The sequence below is a fragment of the Ictidomys tridecemlineatus genome, chromosome X (genome assembly GCF_052094955.1).
Source record: "Ictidomys tridecemlineatus isolate mIctTri1 chromosome X, mIctTri1.hap1, whole genome shotgun sequence".
Classification (NCBI taxonomy): domain Eukaryota; kingdom Metazoa; phylum Chordata; class Mammalia; order Rodentia; family Sciuridae; genus Ictidomys; species Ictidomys tridecemlineatus.
The window spans coordinates 41251626-41272081 of NC_135493.1; the positions used below are offsets into that span (position 1 = coordinate 41251626).

Here is a 20456-nt window from a genome sequence, read left to right on the forward strand (position 1 = left end):
TTATGATCCTCCCACTGAGTAGGTATGATTAGAGTGTCATTAATTAAAAAAAATCCTTTATATTTAATTGAAGATAAGTTAAACATACACACTTTCTCTGCACCAGTTAGGAAACATTCAAAGTAGTTTTCCCCATCACAATCATTTTGTGAGTCAGCAATTTTTTATTGATGTTATAAAAGAATGTCAAACTTACTTGCAGGTTAAGATCCGCACCAAATCATTTGGTTTATATAATTCAATACACACAGCACAACTATCTCCATCAGGACCAATTTCCTATGAACAAATAGTTATTGTTACTCTGGTAGATAAGAAAAAATGAGTTAAACTTTGGAGTAAGATTGGACTGTACATATATTTAACTAGCATAACTTCTTATAAATGTAGAAACATCTTATCACTAAGTGACTATGTAAAGTTTCAACAGGTGATTTAAATTTACTTGGGCTTAAAAAGGTAAAAGGATAAAGTCAACAAAAAAGGGGAACAGAACAAATAAGATCATATACATTGATTTAGACTCTTTTTCCTGATTTTGGACTTCATAAAACATCATTTGCATAAGTTCTATAGCTGTTTTCCCATTTTAAAAAATTAAGGTATAGTAATTCACATACAGTCTTTTAGTATACAGTTCTGCAAGTTTTGACAAACATACACAGTCACTTACTCCCCACCACAATCAAAGTAAAAATAGTGCCATTACTCTAGCAAATTCCTCCATACCTCTTAGTAATTAATACTTTCTCTCACCTCTAGCTCCTGGAAACCACTTTCCAGTTTCTACACTTTGGGCTTTTACAGAATATCATATAAATAGAATCATGTACTATCTAGTCTTTGAGTCTTGTTTCTTTCACTTCACATAATACTTTTGAGATTATCCATGTAGCTGTATAGGGTTCTTACATTCATTTTATTGCAAAATGGTATTCCATGACATAGGTATGCCAAGTTTATCCATTCACCATTTGAAGGACATTCAGGTTCTTTTTAGCAATTACAAATAAAGCTGCTATGAGCAATTGTGTATAGGACTTTATGTGAAAATAGGGGTTTCTCTCCCCCTTTTTCAGTAAATATCTAGTATGGTTAAAAAAAAATAGCGGCTTGCATTCCTTGACTTATGGCCTCTTTCTCGCATCTCTCCAGTATCTTGCTTCCACTGTCACTTATTCTACTGTGCTATAATAAAATTCTTCTCTTCCTCTATCTTATAAGGACACTGTGATAATATTTAGGACATCTTCATATAATGTAAAATAATCTCCCTGTCTTTATTTCTTTGAGTTAATCATATCTGCAAAATCATATCTGCAACATTAGGTAACATTCCAGATATTAGGACTTAGATATCTTTGGTGAACATTATTCAGCATCAAACAACTTTTTAAAAAGCCAATACAGTTCATAAAAGGAAAAGAAAAGTATATTGGAAGAAAATTTTGTTTGAACAATGGTTTGCTAGTATTGCTTTAAATCAAACAGCATTTTAAATTAATAAATTCACCTTGTCTCCTTGTTTCAGTGTACGTAGTTGAAGCCTTCCAATAGCTTTTTTAGCATCTGCCTTTAATTGTCTCTGTAATAAAAAAAATCAGATATTAGAAAGAGTAATTTTAGAGGTGCATGGTTTAAAAAGGTGGAGTGTATTAATATTTATCAGGTGAATGTCAATGAACAAATGAATTTTAAAATATAAAATTTAATTAACCATAATAAATGCCTCATTTATCTGATATCAAGCAGCATTTTTCAAATTATTGAAACTATTTTACTTATTTCATTTTCCTATTTTCTTAAATAGTGTCTTTGGGATGGTGATGATAAAGCTACATGTCCCTATTTCAAATGGATTCAGATGCTATAAATTTCCAAATCATTTTTCGTGTTTTAAAGTGCAGAGTACCTTAAAGTAAATATTTTCCAATTTTTCCCTCATTTTTTTTTTTTTTTGGTACCGAGGATTGAACCCAGGGGTGCTCAACCACTGAGCCATATCCCCATCCCTTTTTGATATTTTATTTAGAGACAGGGTCTCATTGAGTTGCTAAGTGCCTTGCTAATTTTCTGAGGCTGAGTTTGAACTGGCAATCCTCCTGCCTAAGCCTCCTGAGCCACTGGGATTACAGGTGTGTGCCACCGTGCCTGGCTCCACATTTTTATTGGTACATTATAGTTGTACATAATGGTGGGAATTTGTTGTTACATATTCCTACATGCACACAATAGCTGTGGATCAAGGACAGCTGGTACAGAGATACAATGTTCATGCAAATCCCAGTGATCCTGCTCAGGTGTGTGTCAAGGTTCTGTTCCTCAAGTGATCCCTTTCTTTTTTTCCCCACATTTTTATTGGTACATTGTATAGTAGTGGATTCATTGTTACATTATATGCACACAATACAATTTGGCCAGTATCATTCCCTAGTATTTCTCCTTTCCCTCCTCACCTCCCACTGCTGTTCCCTCTCCTCTACAGATCTCCCTTTGATTTTGATGAGATTCCTGCCCTCCCTTTCTTTTCCTTTTTCTCTGTAGTTTCCACATATGAGAGAAAACATACAACCCTTGACCTTCTGAGTTTGGCTTATTTTGCTTAACATAATGTCCTCAATTCCTAGCCATTTTTCTGCAAATGACATAATTTCATTTTTATTTATGCCTGAATAATACTCCATTGTGGATTTTTTGTTTGTTTTAGTATTGGGGATTTAGCCCAGGGGTGACTTACCACTGAATCACATCTCCAACCATTTTTATTTTTTGAGACAGGGTCTCACTAAGTTGCTTAGGGCCTAAGTTGCTGAGGCTGGCTTTGAACTTGCAATCCTCCTGCTTTAGCCTCCTGAGTCACTGGGATTACAGGTATGCACTGCCATGCTCAATTCTACTCTGTGTATATACCACATTTTGTCTCTCCATTCATTCATTCAACTTCAGCTGGTTCATAGTTTGGCTAATGTGAATTGTGCTGTTATAAACATGGTTATACATGTGTCACTATAGTATGATGACTTTAATTCTTTAGGATAAGTACTGAGGAGTGGTATAGCTGGGTCATATGGTGGTTCTATGCCTAGTCTTTTCAGGAAACTCTATACAGATTTGCATAATGTTTGTACTAATTTACAATCCCACTGACAGTGTAAAAGTGTTCCTTTTTCTCCACATCTCCTCCAGAATTTATTTCCAAGTCTTTTTTTGAAATTCGACATATTTGGTGGAGAGTGCATAGGAATTTAATTCAAATGGACCTGGATTAAAAATTTTGTTACTTACTCAATGAGTAATTCTAGACATTCCATTTAATACTTTCAGCTTATTTACTTGAAAATATTTGATTTAAGGGGAAAATGCTGTTTATAACCTCTATTGCCTAGTAAGGAGGATGGATTCTGTGAATAGCCACCTTTGTAATTCACTGGGCACATATCTAGAAACCTTTGGAAATTCAAAGTCAAGTCCAAGGCTCACTTAGAGAACTCATACTAAACATTTATGCATCATTGAATCAGAAGTGAATTTGGGGTATGGAAGGAATAAAAAAGGTGAGGAAAATATTATGAATAGGGAGGAATCATTGAGAGATTGTCATATGTGGGGTAAACTGTCCAAATGAAAAAAATATCCCAGGTAATATAAGATAATTAGTATTAATATGGTGTACTGTTGCAAAGAAATGCTTCCCTTCATTTCCTAAAATCTACTGTATACAAAAATACCTCAAGTGAATATATGTGTAAACTGAACTAGAGCTTAGGCTTCACAGCTGGGTGGGTGCTGTGTGGAATATAAAAATAGTATGTTCAGAATGGCAAGATGATAAGCAATCTTTCTATTTTAAACTGTAAAAAGAAAAAAACTTAACAGAAATTTAGCAAAAAGTAAGTGCTCAGAACCAGAGGTCATTGTAAGAATGTAAGCTTCTTCCTTATGCCCCTGTAAAAATTCCCCCTCGCTACCAGGGTCACCAACTGACATCTAGATTACATGAAAATTAGAGGTAATGCAAGTAGAGTATCTAATATAATGCCTATGATATAGCAGATGTTCAATAAAATGTTTATTAAATGAAAATATAAGCTACCATTCATAAGTATGAATGGTAGCAATCATATTTTGGAAGGGGATAGTCCATAGTCCAGGTAGATAAGGAAACTCCTTAATGCCCAAACCTGTCTCCTATATAATATATATCATTTTGTGAAAGGTATTTGGCTTAAAGCTAAGGAAATTACTAGCCAAACTATTTCCTTACTGTCACAGGAATGGCAACAACCTCTTACATTGTTACCTGATCAGCAAGTAGAGCTAGGTTCTAAGTAGAAAAGAGGTGCTAATGAAAGCCTTTTCACTCCCATTTTGGGACATCATTGTGAGTTTAAAAGGGGTTTCTATGATGGGTCTTTTTTTGGCACAAGTATCTTCTGTTCTGTTTTTGTTGCTTGCATTATAAATAAATAATAGAGGAATGGTGAATGGAGGACACTTAGGATCTTCAGATCACCTAGGAAACATTTATTGTGACAGATGAGAAAACTGAAGCCTAAAGGGGAAAAATGTCTTGATTAAAATATCAGAGTTGGTGGGTTGGAATTGTGGCTCAGTGGTAGAGTGCTCACCTAGCATGTGTGAGGCCCTGGGTTTGATCCTTAGCACCACATATAAATAAAGGTATTGTGTGCAACTACAACTAAAAACTAAATAAATATTTAATAAAATCAAATAAAATATGAGAGTTGGTTACTGTCAGCCCCACTGAAGCTGAGCGTTACATAAAGGAACTCACCTGTGGCTTGGTATAGGAAGCTACTACTTCTAGTACTTCCTTATATTTATACAGTTGATAAATATTTTAAAATCATTTTTATATCCATTACTTCATTTATTCCTTATGACAATCCCCTAAAGGAGGTAAGAATCTCATTTAAAGATAAGCAACTAGGCTGGATGTGGTGGTGTACACCTGTAATCCCAGTGGCTCAGGAGTTTGAGGCAGGAGGACTGCAAGTTCAAGGCCAGACTCAGCAATTTAGTGAGCCCTAAGCAACTAAGTGAAACCCCATTTCAAAACAAAAAGGGCTGCGGATATAGCTCAGTGCTTAAGTGCCCCTAGGTTCAATCCCTGGTGCGTGCGCGCACACACACACACACACACACACTCACACACACACACACACACACACACACACACACACACAGCAACTAGAAGCTTGGAAAAGTAAAATAACTTGTCCAAAAGGGCATGTAGTGATAAAGTAAGGATGGTCCAAAATACACAAATCAATAAATGTAATACATATTATAAATAGAACCAAGGACAAAAATCATATGACCATCTCAATATATGTAGTAAAGATCCTCAACAAAATTCAACACCCCTTAATGATGAACACCCTGAAGAAAATATGAATAGAAGGAACTTACCTCAACATCATAAAGTCTTTACATGACAAACCCCAAACCAACACCAAACTGAATAAGTAAAACCTGAAAGCATTTCCTCTAATCAGGATCAAGGAAAGGATGTCCACTCTCACCACTCCTATTCAATGTAGTTCTTGAAACTAGCCAGAGCAATCAGGCAAGAGAAGTACAGTAAAAGGGATATAAACAGAAAAACAAGTCATCTTTGTTTGCTGATTACATGACCCTATATCTAAAATATCCCAAATACTCCACCAGAAGACTTTTAGAGCTGATAAACAAATTCAGCAAAGTAAAAAGACAAAGACAAACATATAAAAATCAATAATTTACCTATACTACAATAATGAATCTACTGAGAATGAAATCAGGAAAACTATCCCATTCTCAATAACCTCAAAAAACGAAATACTTGGATATTAACCAATGGGGTAAAAGACCTCTATAATGAAAATTACAGAACTCTGAAGAAAGAAATTGTAGAGACACTAGAATGTTGAAAGACATCCCGCACGCACTCTTGGATGCGCAGAACTAATACTGTTAAAATTGCCATATTATCAAAAGCGTTCTACAGAGTCAATGTAATGCCCACCAATATAGGTATTCTACACAGAAGTAGAAAAAACAATCTTAAAATTCATGTGGAAGAACTAAACATGCAGAATAGCAAAAGCAATGCTGAGCTAAAAGAGCAATGCTTAATCACAGCATCTGATTTCAAATTATAGTACAGGGCTAAGGTAGTGACTCAGAGGAAGAGCGTTTGCCTAGCATGTGTGAGGCACTGGGTTCGATCCTCAGCACCACATAAACATAAAATAAAGATATTGTGTCCACCTATAATTAAAAAGTAAATATTTTTTAAAAAATATAGTATGGAGCCATAGGAACAACAACAAAAAAGAGCAAGGTACTGGCAAAAAACAAACAAAACAAAAACAAAAACAAAACAAATAGACCAATAGAACAGAACAAAAACAAATCTCCATAGCTGTAATGATCTGATTGTTGATAAAGCTGCCAAAAACACACTGGAGAAAAGACAGCCTCTTTAACAAATGGTGCTGGGATAACTGAAAATCACATGTAGAAGATCCCTATCTCTCACTCTGCATAAAAGTCAACTCAAAATGGATCAAAGATCTAAGTACAAAACTGGAAACTTTGCAACTGTTAGAAAAATAAACACTTCAACATATAGGCATAGCTAACCACTTCCTCAATAAGATTCCTATAGCTCAGGAGATAAAATAATCAACAAATGAGATAATGAGAGGTCATCAAATTAAAGAGCTTCTGCATAACAAAGGAAACAATTAACAGTGAGGAGACAACAGATAGAATGGGAGAAAATACTTTTTTTTTTTTTTGTACTAGGGAATGAACCCAGGATCACTTTCCCACTGAGTTATATCCTCAATCCCTTCTATTTTTTCTTTTGAGACAGGGTCTTATTAAGTTGCTGAGGCTGGCCTTGAACTTGCTATCCACCTGCCTCAGCCTCCTGAGCCAGAGAGATTATAGAAATGCACCAATGCATCCAGCGGAGAGAAAAAATCTTGGTCAGCTTCCAACAAAGGATTAAAAACCAGGATGTATAAAGAAATCAAAGAGCTCAACATTATAAAAGCAAATAACACAATCAATAAATGGGAAAAGGAACTCAACAGATAGTTCTTTAGAGAACTAGGGGAAATACAAATAGCCAACAATTATATGAAAAATCTATGACTTTCTTAGCAATCAGGGAAATGCAAATAAAAACTACACTGAGATTTCATCTCATTCTTGTTAGAATGACAGTCATCAAGAATATAAATAAAAACACATGCTGGTGAGGATGCAGGAAAAAAGGAACTCTTATATACTGTTTAAGGGAATGTAAATCAGTAGAACCACTATGAAAATTGGTATGGAGATTTCTCTAAAAGTTAAAAAAAGTAGATCTACCCTATGATCAAACTATACCATTCTTTGGTATTTGTCCAAGAGAAATGTCAGTATACTTTAGAGATACATGCATACCCACATTTATTGCAGCACAGTTCACAATGACCAAATTGTTGAATCAGCCAAGCCGTCCATCAACAGCTGAATGCATAAAGAAAATGTGAGATAGATAGATATAGATATGTAATGGAATTTTATTCAGCCATAAAGAAGAATGAAATTATGACATTTGGAGGAAAATGGATGTAACTGGAGACCATAATTTTGAACTAAGTAAGTTAGACTCAGAAAAGTATCATCTCTTTTTTTTCTCATATGTAAAAGCAGAACAAAAAAATCAAGAACAAAAAGAAACTCCAAGATATCAAAAGGAAGAACAGTAGGATAGAGGGAGAATAATAGGGTAGGAAAGATATTGGGGAGTGAAACTGATCAAATTATGTTTTGTTTTTCTAGTACTGGGATTGAACCCAGTGGTACTTTACCATGAGCTATATCCCCAACCTTACTTATTTATTTATGTTACCAGGGATTGAACCCAGGGGTGCTGATCCACATCCCAGCCCTTTTTAAAAAAATATTTTGTTTACAGACAGGGTCTCACTAAGTTGCTTATGGCCTCACTAAACTGCTGAAGCTGGCTTTGAACTCAAAATCCTCCTGCCTCAGCCTGCTGACCTGCTGGAATTACAAACATGCATCACTGCACCTGGCTTTATTTATTTATTTTTTTGAGACAGGGTCTTGTTAAATTGCTTAAGGCTTTACTAAGTTGCTGAGGCTGGCATCAATCTTAAAATTCTCTTGCCTCAGCCTCCAAAGTTACTAGGTTTATAGGCATAAGACATTATACCCAGCTCAATTTGTTTTTATCCATTACAAATATGCCTCAATGAAGTCCACTATTCTGTACAATTAATATGCACCAATAATAGAAAAAATCTAATAATTAAAAAGGGCATGCAGACTTTAAATGATATAACTGGTAGTGGAACTCTGATCTTTATATTCTAAGAGTCCATTACAATCTAACTATTCAAAATTCAGCTATCTGTTGATGTTTTACCAGTTTTTTGTTTTTGGGGAGAGTACCAAGGATTGAACTCAGGGGCACTCAACCACTGAGCCACATCCCCAGCCCTATTTTGTATTTTATTTAGAGATAGGGTGTCACTGAGTTGCTTAATGCCTTGCTGTTGCTGAGGCTGGCTTTGAATTCACTATTCTCTTGTTTCAGCCTCTGGAACTGCTGAGATTACAGGCATATGTCATCGTACCTGGATATCAGTTTCTTGATTCTATGGTCTGTCAAACTGTGACAATCCTTTCAATGAACCACCAGTCCTGGCCTGGCCTAGATTTCCAAACTTCACTACTTTCTTTTTACATAGATCATGAATTATTTAGACATTGAGAAGAGAAAATGCAAATGAGAAAAAAAAAGTAGAGCCAGTAAGAGAAAATGGATGTGTGTTATGGGGAGGCAGTAGTGTACACGATAATATGTCTTTGATAATCATTTTGCACTTTGTCTTCAAAGCACTTCAGATTTAGGTTTAAGCAACAAGTTCTGTAACCCAATTGGGGAAACATCTGGTATTGAAGTGATGCCTCTCCAGGGTATTGACTTGATTAAGTCTATGCAGTCTGATTTCTCAATCCAAAATATTTAATTCAACACAATATAAATGCCTGAGTCTCCAGTGCTAACACTTCTCAATTTATTAGGAATGAATGTCAAATATATAACTTACTTAATTATACCTAATATTTTAATGCAAATTAATTTGAGGTGCAGGATCGAAGGCAAACTCAAAAATGTCTGAGTCTATTCCCAGAATAACAGTAAAACTTAAATTAGACCAGTGCTAAAAAAAAAAGGTGGTGGTGGAGGAAGGGAGAATACCAAAAATCTATAGGGCAAAATCCAAGATGCCAGAAGATGTGAAACAAGAGATTTGTTTAATCATTAAAAAAATCTTAAAGAGAATTTGCAGCATAGCACAAAACAATATTTAATGAAGTGTCCTTTAAATAAAACTTTCACAGGAAATTTTGGAATTCATTGTGGTATATTCATACATGCACACAGCATAATTTGGTCAGTTTCATTCTGTATTTCCTCCCCTTTCCCATCCTTCCTACTTCCCCCCTTGATCCTCCTCCTCTATTCCACTGTTCTCCCTTTCATTTCATGAGATTCCCCTTATTTCTAATTCCATATTTCTCTATGGCTTTCATATATGTGAGAAAACATTTGACCCCTGACTTTCTTAGTCTGGCTTATTTCACTTAGCATGTTCTCTAGTTCCATTCATTTACCAGAAAAAGACATAATTTCATTCTTCTTTATTGCTGAGCAATATTTCATTGTGTATACATACCACATTTTCATTATCCATTCATCTGTTGATGGGCATCTAGGCTGGTTCCATAACTTGTGTATTGTGAATTGTGCTGCTATAATCATTGGTATGCACATGTAACTGTAGTAAGCTGAACTTCAGTTCTTTATGCTATGTGCATGTATGAATATATCACAATGAATTCTACTTTTATGCATAACTATAATATACCAATTATAAAAACGATAAATAAATAGAAGGAAGACCAGTAGAGTAGAGAAGGAGAATGGGAGAAGGAAGAGGGGAGGGAATGAGGAAGTACTACAGATTAAAATGGAGCAAATTAAGTTCTATGCATTTATATATATTTTAAATGAACCCCATTATTATGTATAATTATAATGCTCTAAGAAAACCATTTTCAAAAAATGAAATTTGGATATTTTCAATATCTTCTGTTGAGTTTATATAAAGAAAAGTCATTTCCTTTAAATATGGATGTGAGACAAGAGATTTTGGTGAAATGAGCTTCAATGAAGATTACTCATAAAATTGCCATTGGTACTCAAAATATTTCACTCTCACACTGATAGCAACAGTTCCAAGATACAATCCTCCCTCTAAAACACCAAAATATGACAACAACATTAGGATCAAATAGTTTATATATTAAATATGATATGTTATCTGCACAATATCATTTAACATTTGAGTGCCCAAATATTCCTCCACATTTAAAGAGAATATTTAGCAATGCAAATGGTAATTTATCTTATTCCTTAAAAATCAGAACTTCAAGAACCTTTCTACCGTATTATACAAATTAGACACCCAGTGCTTTGCCAACATATCAGAATTCCCTTCTACCCTATACATTTCAGTAGCCCATGGTTTCCACCTCTTATCATATTCTATAATTGCATTCTTCATTTGTCTTTTCCCCCTCCTAGATTGTGAGTAGCTAGAGGACTGGGTCTTAGTATTTTAAAACAATTCCCATAGTGGATAGTAATTGCTCAAATAATATTTTCTAAATTTAGAAAATATAAACAGATTTTCAGGGTTTTCTTGTTCTTCCTTTTTGTTCAAACAAGACTCCTCTCCATTTTACTTATTTGCTTTACTTTTTCTGGTACTGGGGACTGAATTCAGGGACACTCCACCACTGTTCTATCGCCAGCCCTTTTTATTTTGATACAGGATTTTGCTAAATTGCTGAGGTTGGCCTCAAACTTGTAATCCTCCTGTCTCAGCCTCCTAAATTACTAGGATTACAGGCAGGCACCACCAATCCTGGCCAATTTTGCTCATTTAAATCCTCAAATCCACTAAATTTGGGAAAGAAGGGTTTAGAGGGAATTTATTGGGCTCCTACCAGGTGTCAGTTTCAACTCTATGATTTTTACATGTGTCATTGTATGTAATTATTAACAACCTTGTAAATAGGTATTTTAATGTACAAATTTTATAGGCAAGAAAAGTAAGCTTATGAAGCTTGAATAAAGTCCAGGCAGCTGGTTAGTTGCAGAGCTATGATTCAATTCAAGCACAGGTTCTATCTGGCTTTAAAACCCATGATCTCTCCACTATAGCACACTGCTTCCATTGTGCAATAGCAAAGAAGCCTTTAAAAGGCTTCACATTCCTTGAGAAGATAAATGAGAGAAATAGGAGGGAAAAAACCCTCAAAGTTAGCTATTACCCAATCTTAAAATTCTTTCTAAATTGGCTACTCACTATAATTCTGAAAAATTTTAAAATAAGTATATTATACCAACAGCCTCTCTCCTACTTCTCAATCTTAAAAAAAATACCTGGTGTCAGAAGATTTGGCAGTTGATCTGAAAACTAAGCTGGTTGTTGGCCAACTTTCCTAACAGAAGCTTAATGTGACTACTCTGACTAGTCAAAAGCTTTGATGGCTCTACCCATTTTGTGTGTGTGTGTGTGTGTGTGTGTGCGCGCATGCGTGCGTGTGTGTGTGTGTATATATTTTTTTTTCATTTTGTTTTGCTTTTGCTTATGAGTGGGAATTCAGTGGGGCTGAAAATGAAAAATGAGACCAATTCTTATTCTTTATTATAATGTTAAATTTTAAAATTGTAGTAAATGCAAAGGTATTCTACTTAGTTCATTTGTGTATTTATATCCAATTAGGTAAAATATATGCTTTAGTCTGGTGATTTGCCAGCCTGATTGATCACAGGGCATTTAGCTTTCAGCTTAATTGAAATTCTCATGAATAACATTAGTTATGCAGGCAAACCTAATTATTTTATAGAGGCAGGGTATGCAAAAGCAAGAAAAGAGGGTAAATACAAGCAAACTAGATTTTCCTGCACGTAAATCACCTCATTTTAAAAATAAACATTTTCATAAATTTGGCTCAGAGTTTGTAAAGCAAGCTATTTAAAATCAAGAATTACAGTAAGAAGATTCTTTTCCTCTTTTTCTCCTCCGAAGGTGCTGGAAATGAAACCCAGGGGGTACTCTACTACTGACCTACATCTCCAATCCTTTTTTTATTTTTTGAAACAAGGTCTCTCTAAGTTGCTTAGGTTCTCACTAAGTTGCTGAGGTTGCCCTCAAATTTGTAATCCTCTTGCCTCGGTTTTGGGAGTCACTGAGATTATAGGTATGTACTACTGCACCTGAATTCCTCAGATATATTCTTGAGAATAAACTTGAGGTCTGAGCTATGTGGTAGTTGGTGTATATGAAAAATTAAAGAAATTTGTTCTGTACAAGAAAACCTATGTATAATACTTGAATAAAAGTATTCCTACAGGAAAGAGGAGGTGCAGGCTATTAAACAGCTTCCCACAAGTCTGTGGAACCTCAGAGAGAGATACATAGGAGTATAGACCATTCCCATAAAGATAAGCACCATGAGCAGTGTACAGAAATACACTGTGAGGAAAAGTTGGGGAGAAAGGGAGAATTTGACTCAGTAAATAGGTTATTTCTCAGATTATAGCCTTTTATGAAGAGAGACAACACCTTTAGAATTTGCAATATAATTGCAAGCTGGTACACTTTGACCAAACTTAGTCCTTGACAATCCCTTTTTCCCCACCCTCAGCCTCTGAAAACTACCATTCTGTTCTCTGCTTCTATGAATTCAACATTTTATGAAGACAATTAAGTTCTGGGGATCTGATGTTTTACTTGAAATTTGCTAAGAGTAGATCTTAAGTGTCCTCACAACACACACACACACACACACACACACACGTAATTATGTATAACTGTGTGGTGATGAATGTGTTAATTTGATTGTGGTAATGACTTCACAGTATATAATGTATGTCAAATTATCATTTTGTATACCTTGGTACAATTTTCCTTTGTTAATTATACTGCAATAAAGCTGCAGGGGGGTCAGGGAATTAGTGATATAAGCCAGGCATGGTAGGGTGAGCCTGTAGACCCAGCCCTCTGGAGGCTGAGGCAGTAGGATCACTTTACCCAAGAACTTTAAGACCAACCATGGTAACTGTCCTGGTTTGAATCTTAAGTGTCCCTCAAAGAATAATGTGGTAAAGGTTTGGTTGCCAGCCTATGGAGGTGAAGCCTAGTGAAGGAAGTTAGATCATTGAGGGTGTGTCCTTGAAGAAAATATTAGGATGTCAACCTCTTCCCTTTTTCTTGGCTTCCTGGTCAAGAGTGAATAGCTCTGCTTCACCACATGTTTCATGCCATGATGTTCTTTCTACCTTGCTACAAGCCCCAAAGTGACAGGGGCCAAATGACCATAAACTGAAACTTCTGAAACTATGGGCCAAAACTGACCTCTCTTCCTTTAAGATATTTATCTCAGGTATTTTCTCACAGTGACAGAAAGAGGACTAACACAGTAACCTAGTGAGAAAGAAGTCTCAAAAAAGAAATAGTGATATAAATGAAGAATTAAATAAGTAAATCTATAAAAATTGGGACCCATTTTTAGTCTCCTTTTGATTGATGAGAAAGTCAGAAAAAAGACTATAAAACTAGACCTCACTTAGACAAGTGTTTATTTAACCTGCTCTATATAAGAGCCACAATTCTCATGGTCTTGTAAAAGGCTCTGAAAAATTCTCAAATTTAGGCAGGAACAGATACATACATGCAAACACACCAACCACATATTTGTATATGTTGAGAATAGTATAGTATGCAGATATCTGATGAATCTCCCAGTTAATTTCATGTACTACTGGAATAGAGAAAACTAAATGTAATTGATAATATTTCAGATAATTTTTAATAATGCTTAAAGTTCAAGAATAATTTTCAAGATATTAATATATCCTAGCCCATCCTCATCTAGATGAATAGTAGTAGTGTTATTCTCTTATACCAAACTATATGGACATGGGTGGCCCAAACAAACAGTTTGAGTATCAGGATGAGAGATTTGGATTTGGGGGCTGATTACTATGGGTTTCTTATTAGCAACCATCCATGTTACTTGAAACTCAGGTCCCCAACACTGAAATGTGCATAGCATCAGAATGAATTGTTGTACAAAGCAAACTTGACAAACTGGTACAACATGGTCCACTGCCTCAGGTGTATATAACATTATCATCAATCACTATCATACGGATCACTTTGAGGGCCACATTCCCATGGCTAAGATCCAATCAAGGCTACCTTGGGGACATGCAAGGTGTAAGCAGATAGTTCTGCTGTTATCTCTTTTTTTTCGCAATCTACAAAGCAATCAGTGCAGTGTCAATATAGTATTTATATAAATACTATATTTTATATAACATTTATTTACTATAATTAGCATTTATATGTGCAATAGTATACATACATTATATATAAATATATTTATATATAAATATTTCTTCATATACACTATTTATATATACATGTTATACTTCTATTATTATAGTACAGTATTATATTTATATAGTATAGTATTTGTATAATATATATATATATATATATGTATATAGATTGAACAACATTATATAAACCTAATACTTGTAGAAGCATTCAAGTGGTAGAAACAACTCCCAAAGGTACAATTTCTCCAGTCCATAAGACCACCACAAATATCTTTATATTGTTGTACTAATTTAGTTATCCATTTACTCCCATGATCTATGGCCACTTGGAATTTGTGATAAACTTGTGCAGAGCTATTTAATAATATAAGAAATTAAGTCGTTCTAATTCTTCCTTTGGCTACTCACTCTCCATTGGTATCACATCCTGAGGAGGTTTTAGTTCAGTTAATTAATCCATTTGATTACCACATGATTGATTTATATAAGGTAGTTGAATCTTACCATCAATACCAGTATTATAGCATATCACAGCATAGTTATGATACAGTTTGGTTTAGCTACAAAATAAATCAGGAAGTATCAGAGAAGTGTTTATTAAACCTTCCTAGAATAATTGGCCTTTGTTCATATACCAAATATTAATATGGACAAGTGTTGTCACTAGTAGCAATGATTCTGTCATTTCTAAGTTCCATGTTAGCTGGGGACACATTTTCTATGACATGTCAAGTCATTACTTCTGGGGACTTATTTGATCACTTAGTCATCAAAACTTATGGATATACAATTATCAGTTTCCCTGAAATTATATATCATGTATCATAATTTTTAGAAGGAAGAGATTCCTGAATACATTATTTTTCCTAATATTCTAATGCAAGTTTCCATAACTCACTTCATCACCATTTCTAACAGTAAATGTAGATAATGGAGTTAAATGTTAAGTGATAGTTGTAACCATCATGTATATCAAGCTCTGTCTTTAAAAATAAATCAGGGGTCATGAAAATTAAATATATAAATGATAATGTAGAACTTTCAAATATTTATAAGTGAAAGAATAATCAGCCATATATTTAATTCTTTTGTCCACAAATGATAAATTGATATAGTCCATTAAGTAGTAAAAGATGCCCTTTCAAAAGCCTTCTATAATAGAAGTTTCAATGCTATTCTTGACCAAGCCTACAGAGGTTAATTTTTCATAAATACATTACAAACTATGAAAATTTCTTAAATGAATGATGAGGTCAGGGCTACATGTTCAATGAAGCTTGTGCAACACCAAAGATTTTTTTATAAACTTATTACTTGCTGACTGATTCAATATAATAGCAGTTACAGTACCAAAACACATAACCTACAGTAAACATAGAGAAACCAAACCCTCTTGTTATTGTTACTATTGAATAGTTAGTCATACAGGATAGCAATTTCTTTCCCACTTCAGCGATAAAAACAGTATAACATACAAATGTGAAATATTAACTCAATGTGAAGCTATTAAGTAGCCTAGCAAAGGAATTTGAAACATCCTTTTGACCATAGCTAGTAACAGGCTGAACCTGCCACCAATGTGATAAGTGACTTCTCTGAGAAGGACAGAAGTCAAATAACTTTAAACACTGAGATAATCATCACTTTAAAAAAACCCATATATAATATCTAATCTTTATGAAGTTTTTAAAATTAATTTTCAATTTCTCATCTGTTCTTAGACTCAACATTCTTCCTATTAGAAATCCTCATTGATCCTCCCACCCTTGGTTGCTCTTTGCTTTTCAGAAAGAGTGCTTGAAGTGTACAGAAATTCACTGCCTTTGGAGAAACTTCTCAGTACATATAAAACTGTATTCTGTTCAATCTACTGAAAGAGCATCTGAAAGGCCATCAAACATTCTGGAGAAGTAGCATACCATTCTGCCATTGTGTTGAGAATATCTGAAGGGAAGAGAAGTAAGTAATGATGGTGGTATGGACCAGAGCAAGTGTAAGATATAATTGGATTCTGGATATACAATGGAGGTGGAACCAATGGAGATTATGTGGGAAGTGAGAAAAAAAGAAGTAAAAATAACCCAAGGTTTCTGGTCTGGGATCAAGAAAAAATTCTTTTGAAAATAGGAACACAATAGTATGTTTTTGTGTTGATGGGAAAGATCCAGAGGAAACTCTGTTATGGTAGGACAGTGACACAGAACAACTGGTGGAGTAATGTTCTTTAGTATACTAAAGACTAAAAGGATCTTGTGCAGAGAGAAAGTGGACCTTTTCAAGGGAACAGTTCATCCACAGTAACAGAAGATAGAGCAAAGCAATAGGACAAAGACTTAAATGCACTTAGATGGGTAGGTGTGGAAGTACTTTTTAAAAAAATATATATTTTTAGTTGTAGTTGGACACAATACCTTTATTTAATTTATTTATTTTTATGTATTGCTAAGGATCAAACCCAGTGCCTCACACATGCTAGGCAAGTGCTCTACTGCTGAGCCACAACCGCAGCCTGGAACTTATTTTTTGATTGCTTCAATTTTTATCAATGGAACAGTGAGAATAAAGTTGTTGGATGCTTAAGGAGAAAGAAAAAAGTAAGATTACTCGCCGAGGAAAGTAGGAGAGTAAATGGTTAAGAAAAATATAATATGATTAATGGTCAGCATTAAAGGTCATAAATTTGAAGTCAGATCAGTCAGTATAGCTGTAAATGTTTTTCTGCTACTTTAGCTATGCAAGGTTCAGACAGTGTAGGTGGCAAGTAGGATTTAAGAAGGGTTGGATTTTGCTAGCAAGTACAGACAGCCCTCTATAACCATGAGTTCTGCATGCTTGAATCAATCAAGCTTGGATTGAAAATAATCAGAATAAAAAATTGTGTCTCTAATGAACATGTACAGATGTTTTCTTGCCACTATTTCTTACAAAATACAATACAACAACTATTTACATAGCGCTTACATTGTATTAGAGATGATTTAAAGTATAATGGAAGGATATATACAGGTTCTACACAAATACTACACCATTTTATATAACATAATGGATTGCCTATATGCAGATCTTGGTATCCATCTGAAGGTCCTGGAACCAATCCCTCATGAAGACCAAAGAGAAAACTATGTAACAGAGAGTATGGCCAAGGGAACTGAAGATGTATGCTTGGGAGTGGTCATGCATACATCTGAATAAGGCTGTATGAATAAGCACAGAATGAGGATATCAGGGGGATAAGAAATAATTTATAGGTGCCAGGATCAAAACCACAGAATCATGGGCACCTCCTTGTTCCATAATACTTTGGTATTTTGGCTCTATTGTTTCTATATTTTGTACCTTTTATGTAATAATGTTACACTATGCTAGATATTATGAATATGTCATGGTTTGGAACACAACTAGATCTTTAAACCTGCCTTCTCATGAAAGCCAGCCTAGTGTCTTTCTTCAGCCTCACTGTTACATGCAAAGGCACATATGTAAAATAACAGTGGTTATCTTTGGGCAGAGATTACAGATATTTTGATATGTTGGATTTTGGGAAGGATTTTTCCTTTTTACCTTCTAATGTCTAAATTTTCTTTATTGAATATGAAGACTGTTATAATAAAAAAATTTATTTAAAAGAACATGTATTTACACCCATTTATAATTAAATTCTGGCTGCTTCCTTAATGAGGTGTTAAAGACTTAATCAGGCAGGATTAAATTCCTTGACAAATTAAAAAAATAAATGAAGATGGAGGCTGACATAAATTTTAAACTACTATATTTTATAAAACACATATATAGAGATCTTTGTGTAGCAATGGAAATATATTAAAATGCAAACGGGAAGAGAGGAGCATTACAAACCTGCTTCCTGCTTTGAGCTCTTGCATTCCGTAATCTTCGAGCAGAATAAAAGATAAAATAGCCCACAGTTGCTGCGGTAATGATAAAAAAGGACACAGAAACAAAGAAAATTGAATAGTGATTCACCCAAGGGCCATGTTTTTTTCCTACTTCAATGACCATTGTTACTTGTATGCCTTTTTGAATAGACTGTAGAATTTTTGTTCCTTTCAGATTGCCAATCATGATTGCAACAATGTCTCCTGCACCTGTAAGTAAAAGAAAAGAAATTCAGTTTTAGTTTGACACTCTTAATACAAAATCCAACTGCTAAAATGATTTAAAATGAGACACAATGAGAAAAAAGAAGTTTACTTATTCATTCAATTAACATTTATCAATCAACTACTAAATACATAAAAGTTGTAGGGGATATAAACATTCATGAGGCTTGGATACTGATTCTAAGGTCCTCACAGTTTAGTAAGGAAGCTATTGTATATAGCAGGTAGCTCCCCTCTCCTCAGATTAATTACCCATAATTTAAGAGTATTGTCTTTTGGGCCCAATTTGCAATTTATATGAAGATTTCTTTAATGACAAATAGACCCCTAGCTCGTAGACAATAGGACTTATGTTCCAGAGAATTTGAGATTTGGGAAATATAAAAATATTCAGCTATGCATCTCTCAACTTACAGGGTGAAAGATTATCATATGTATTCACTAGTACATATATGTCAGGATAGTAATGTGAGACACATAATGTATGTAAACCAAAATGTACAACCTATTTATGTCCATGATGTGTCATTTTTCTATACCCTCAACAGCAATATAAAATTTGTCCAAGATGTTTAAGGTTTTACATTGACATGATCTGGTTAGCAATGAAGATTACACATAGAACTGATGGAAATGTTTCTATTCAGGCTAATTAAGGACATATGAAGTTAAATTAAATTTATTACTAATGATAATTTCTGTAAAAACGCCCTTTCTAATCCCAAATATATGTGTCGTTTTTTTTTTTTCTGGAAAAAAGACAAGTGGTTTTTTCCTATATCCCAAGAATGTCAGATTGCTCAGCCATTCCAATATTTTTCAAGGTTTATATTCCTTCTAGTTTATATGATCTTAGAACAATAATCTTAAGCAAAAGAAGAGTTCTTTGAATGTTAAGGTATTACCGACCAGTGAAACCTCCCACTGATGTCAGCTTAAGGCACTAATTAAGGTTAATAATCAAACTCCAATCTGGAATAAACAACCACACAAAAACAAGAATCTAAAAGGACCTTTAGACAAAAGTTTAAACATATAATTTCAATATTATAATGATATTCACACATTCAATGATCAAATTAAGAGTACAAACCCTAAAAGACAATGTGAATTGTAGAATTCCCCCCCCCCCCCGCAATAATCCCTTAAATTTATAGGTCCAATAGCCAAAGACTTCAAAAGATCAGGCCAAACAGAAATACCTCACACTACACACTAGGATCCTCTCCTTGTTTGAAGTTATTAAATTAAAAAAAAACGTATTCAAAGAGTACCATTCATTACAGATCTTAAATTTTCAAAAGACTATTCTTTTTTGTATATGAAAGCCATTTAATTAAACCCTTTCATAATTCTACTGACCATGGATGGTGGAAGGAGACCCTCATCGTTATATAAAATACATGTATGAAGATGTGAGAAAAATATAAAAAAGAATAGCATTACCCTAGATTAGGTAGAGAGAAGTGATGGGAGGGGAGGGGAGGGTAAGGGGGAAAAGGAAGGACAGTAGAATGAAATAGACATTATTATTGCTGTGTGTATATACGTGACTGTATGACCAATGTGATTCTGCAACCTGTATACTCAGAAAAATGAGAAATTATATCCCATCTGATTCAAATGTATGATATGTCAAGGTCATTGTACTGTCATATGTAACTAATTAAAACAAATAAAAATATTTAAAAAAATTCTACTGACCAATATGTGATCAGTCAGTTTGATAGAGTTTAATGACTCACTCCATTCTCACTTACATGGGAGAAAATTTCAAAAGTAACTGGGAGTGGAGGAGTCTGAAATGTAGAAACCTTCTGGTGTAT

General features: G+C 34.3%; 1 protein-coding gene across 2 annotated transcripts in view; it reads right to left on the reverse strand.

The window, feature by feature from the left end:
- Positions 1 to 20456, reverse strand: part of Rnf128 (ring finger protein 128) — a 100018-nt gene that overhangs the window by 9415 nt on the left and 70147 nt on the right. For both annotated transcript variants that reach the window (XM_040283920.2, XM_005323386.4), the window contains exons 2-4: positions 18368 to 18615; positions 1514 to 1585; positions 197 to 279 (exon numbers count right to left, since the gene is read on the reverse strand). In XM_040283920.2, the coding sequence (XP_040139854.1) occupies positions 197 to 279; positions 1514 to 1585; positions 18368 to 18615 (403 nt within the window). The remainder of the gene's footprint in view (positions 1 to 196; positions 280 to 1513; positions 1586 to 18367; positions 18616 to 20456) is intronic.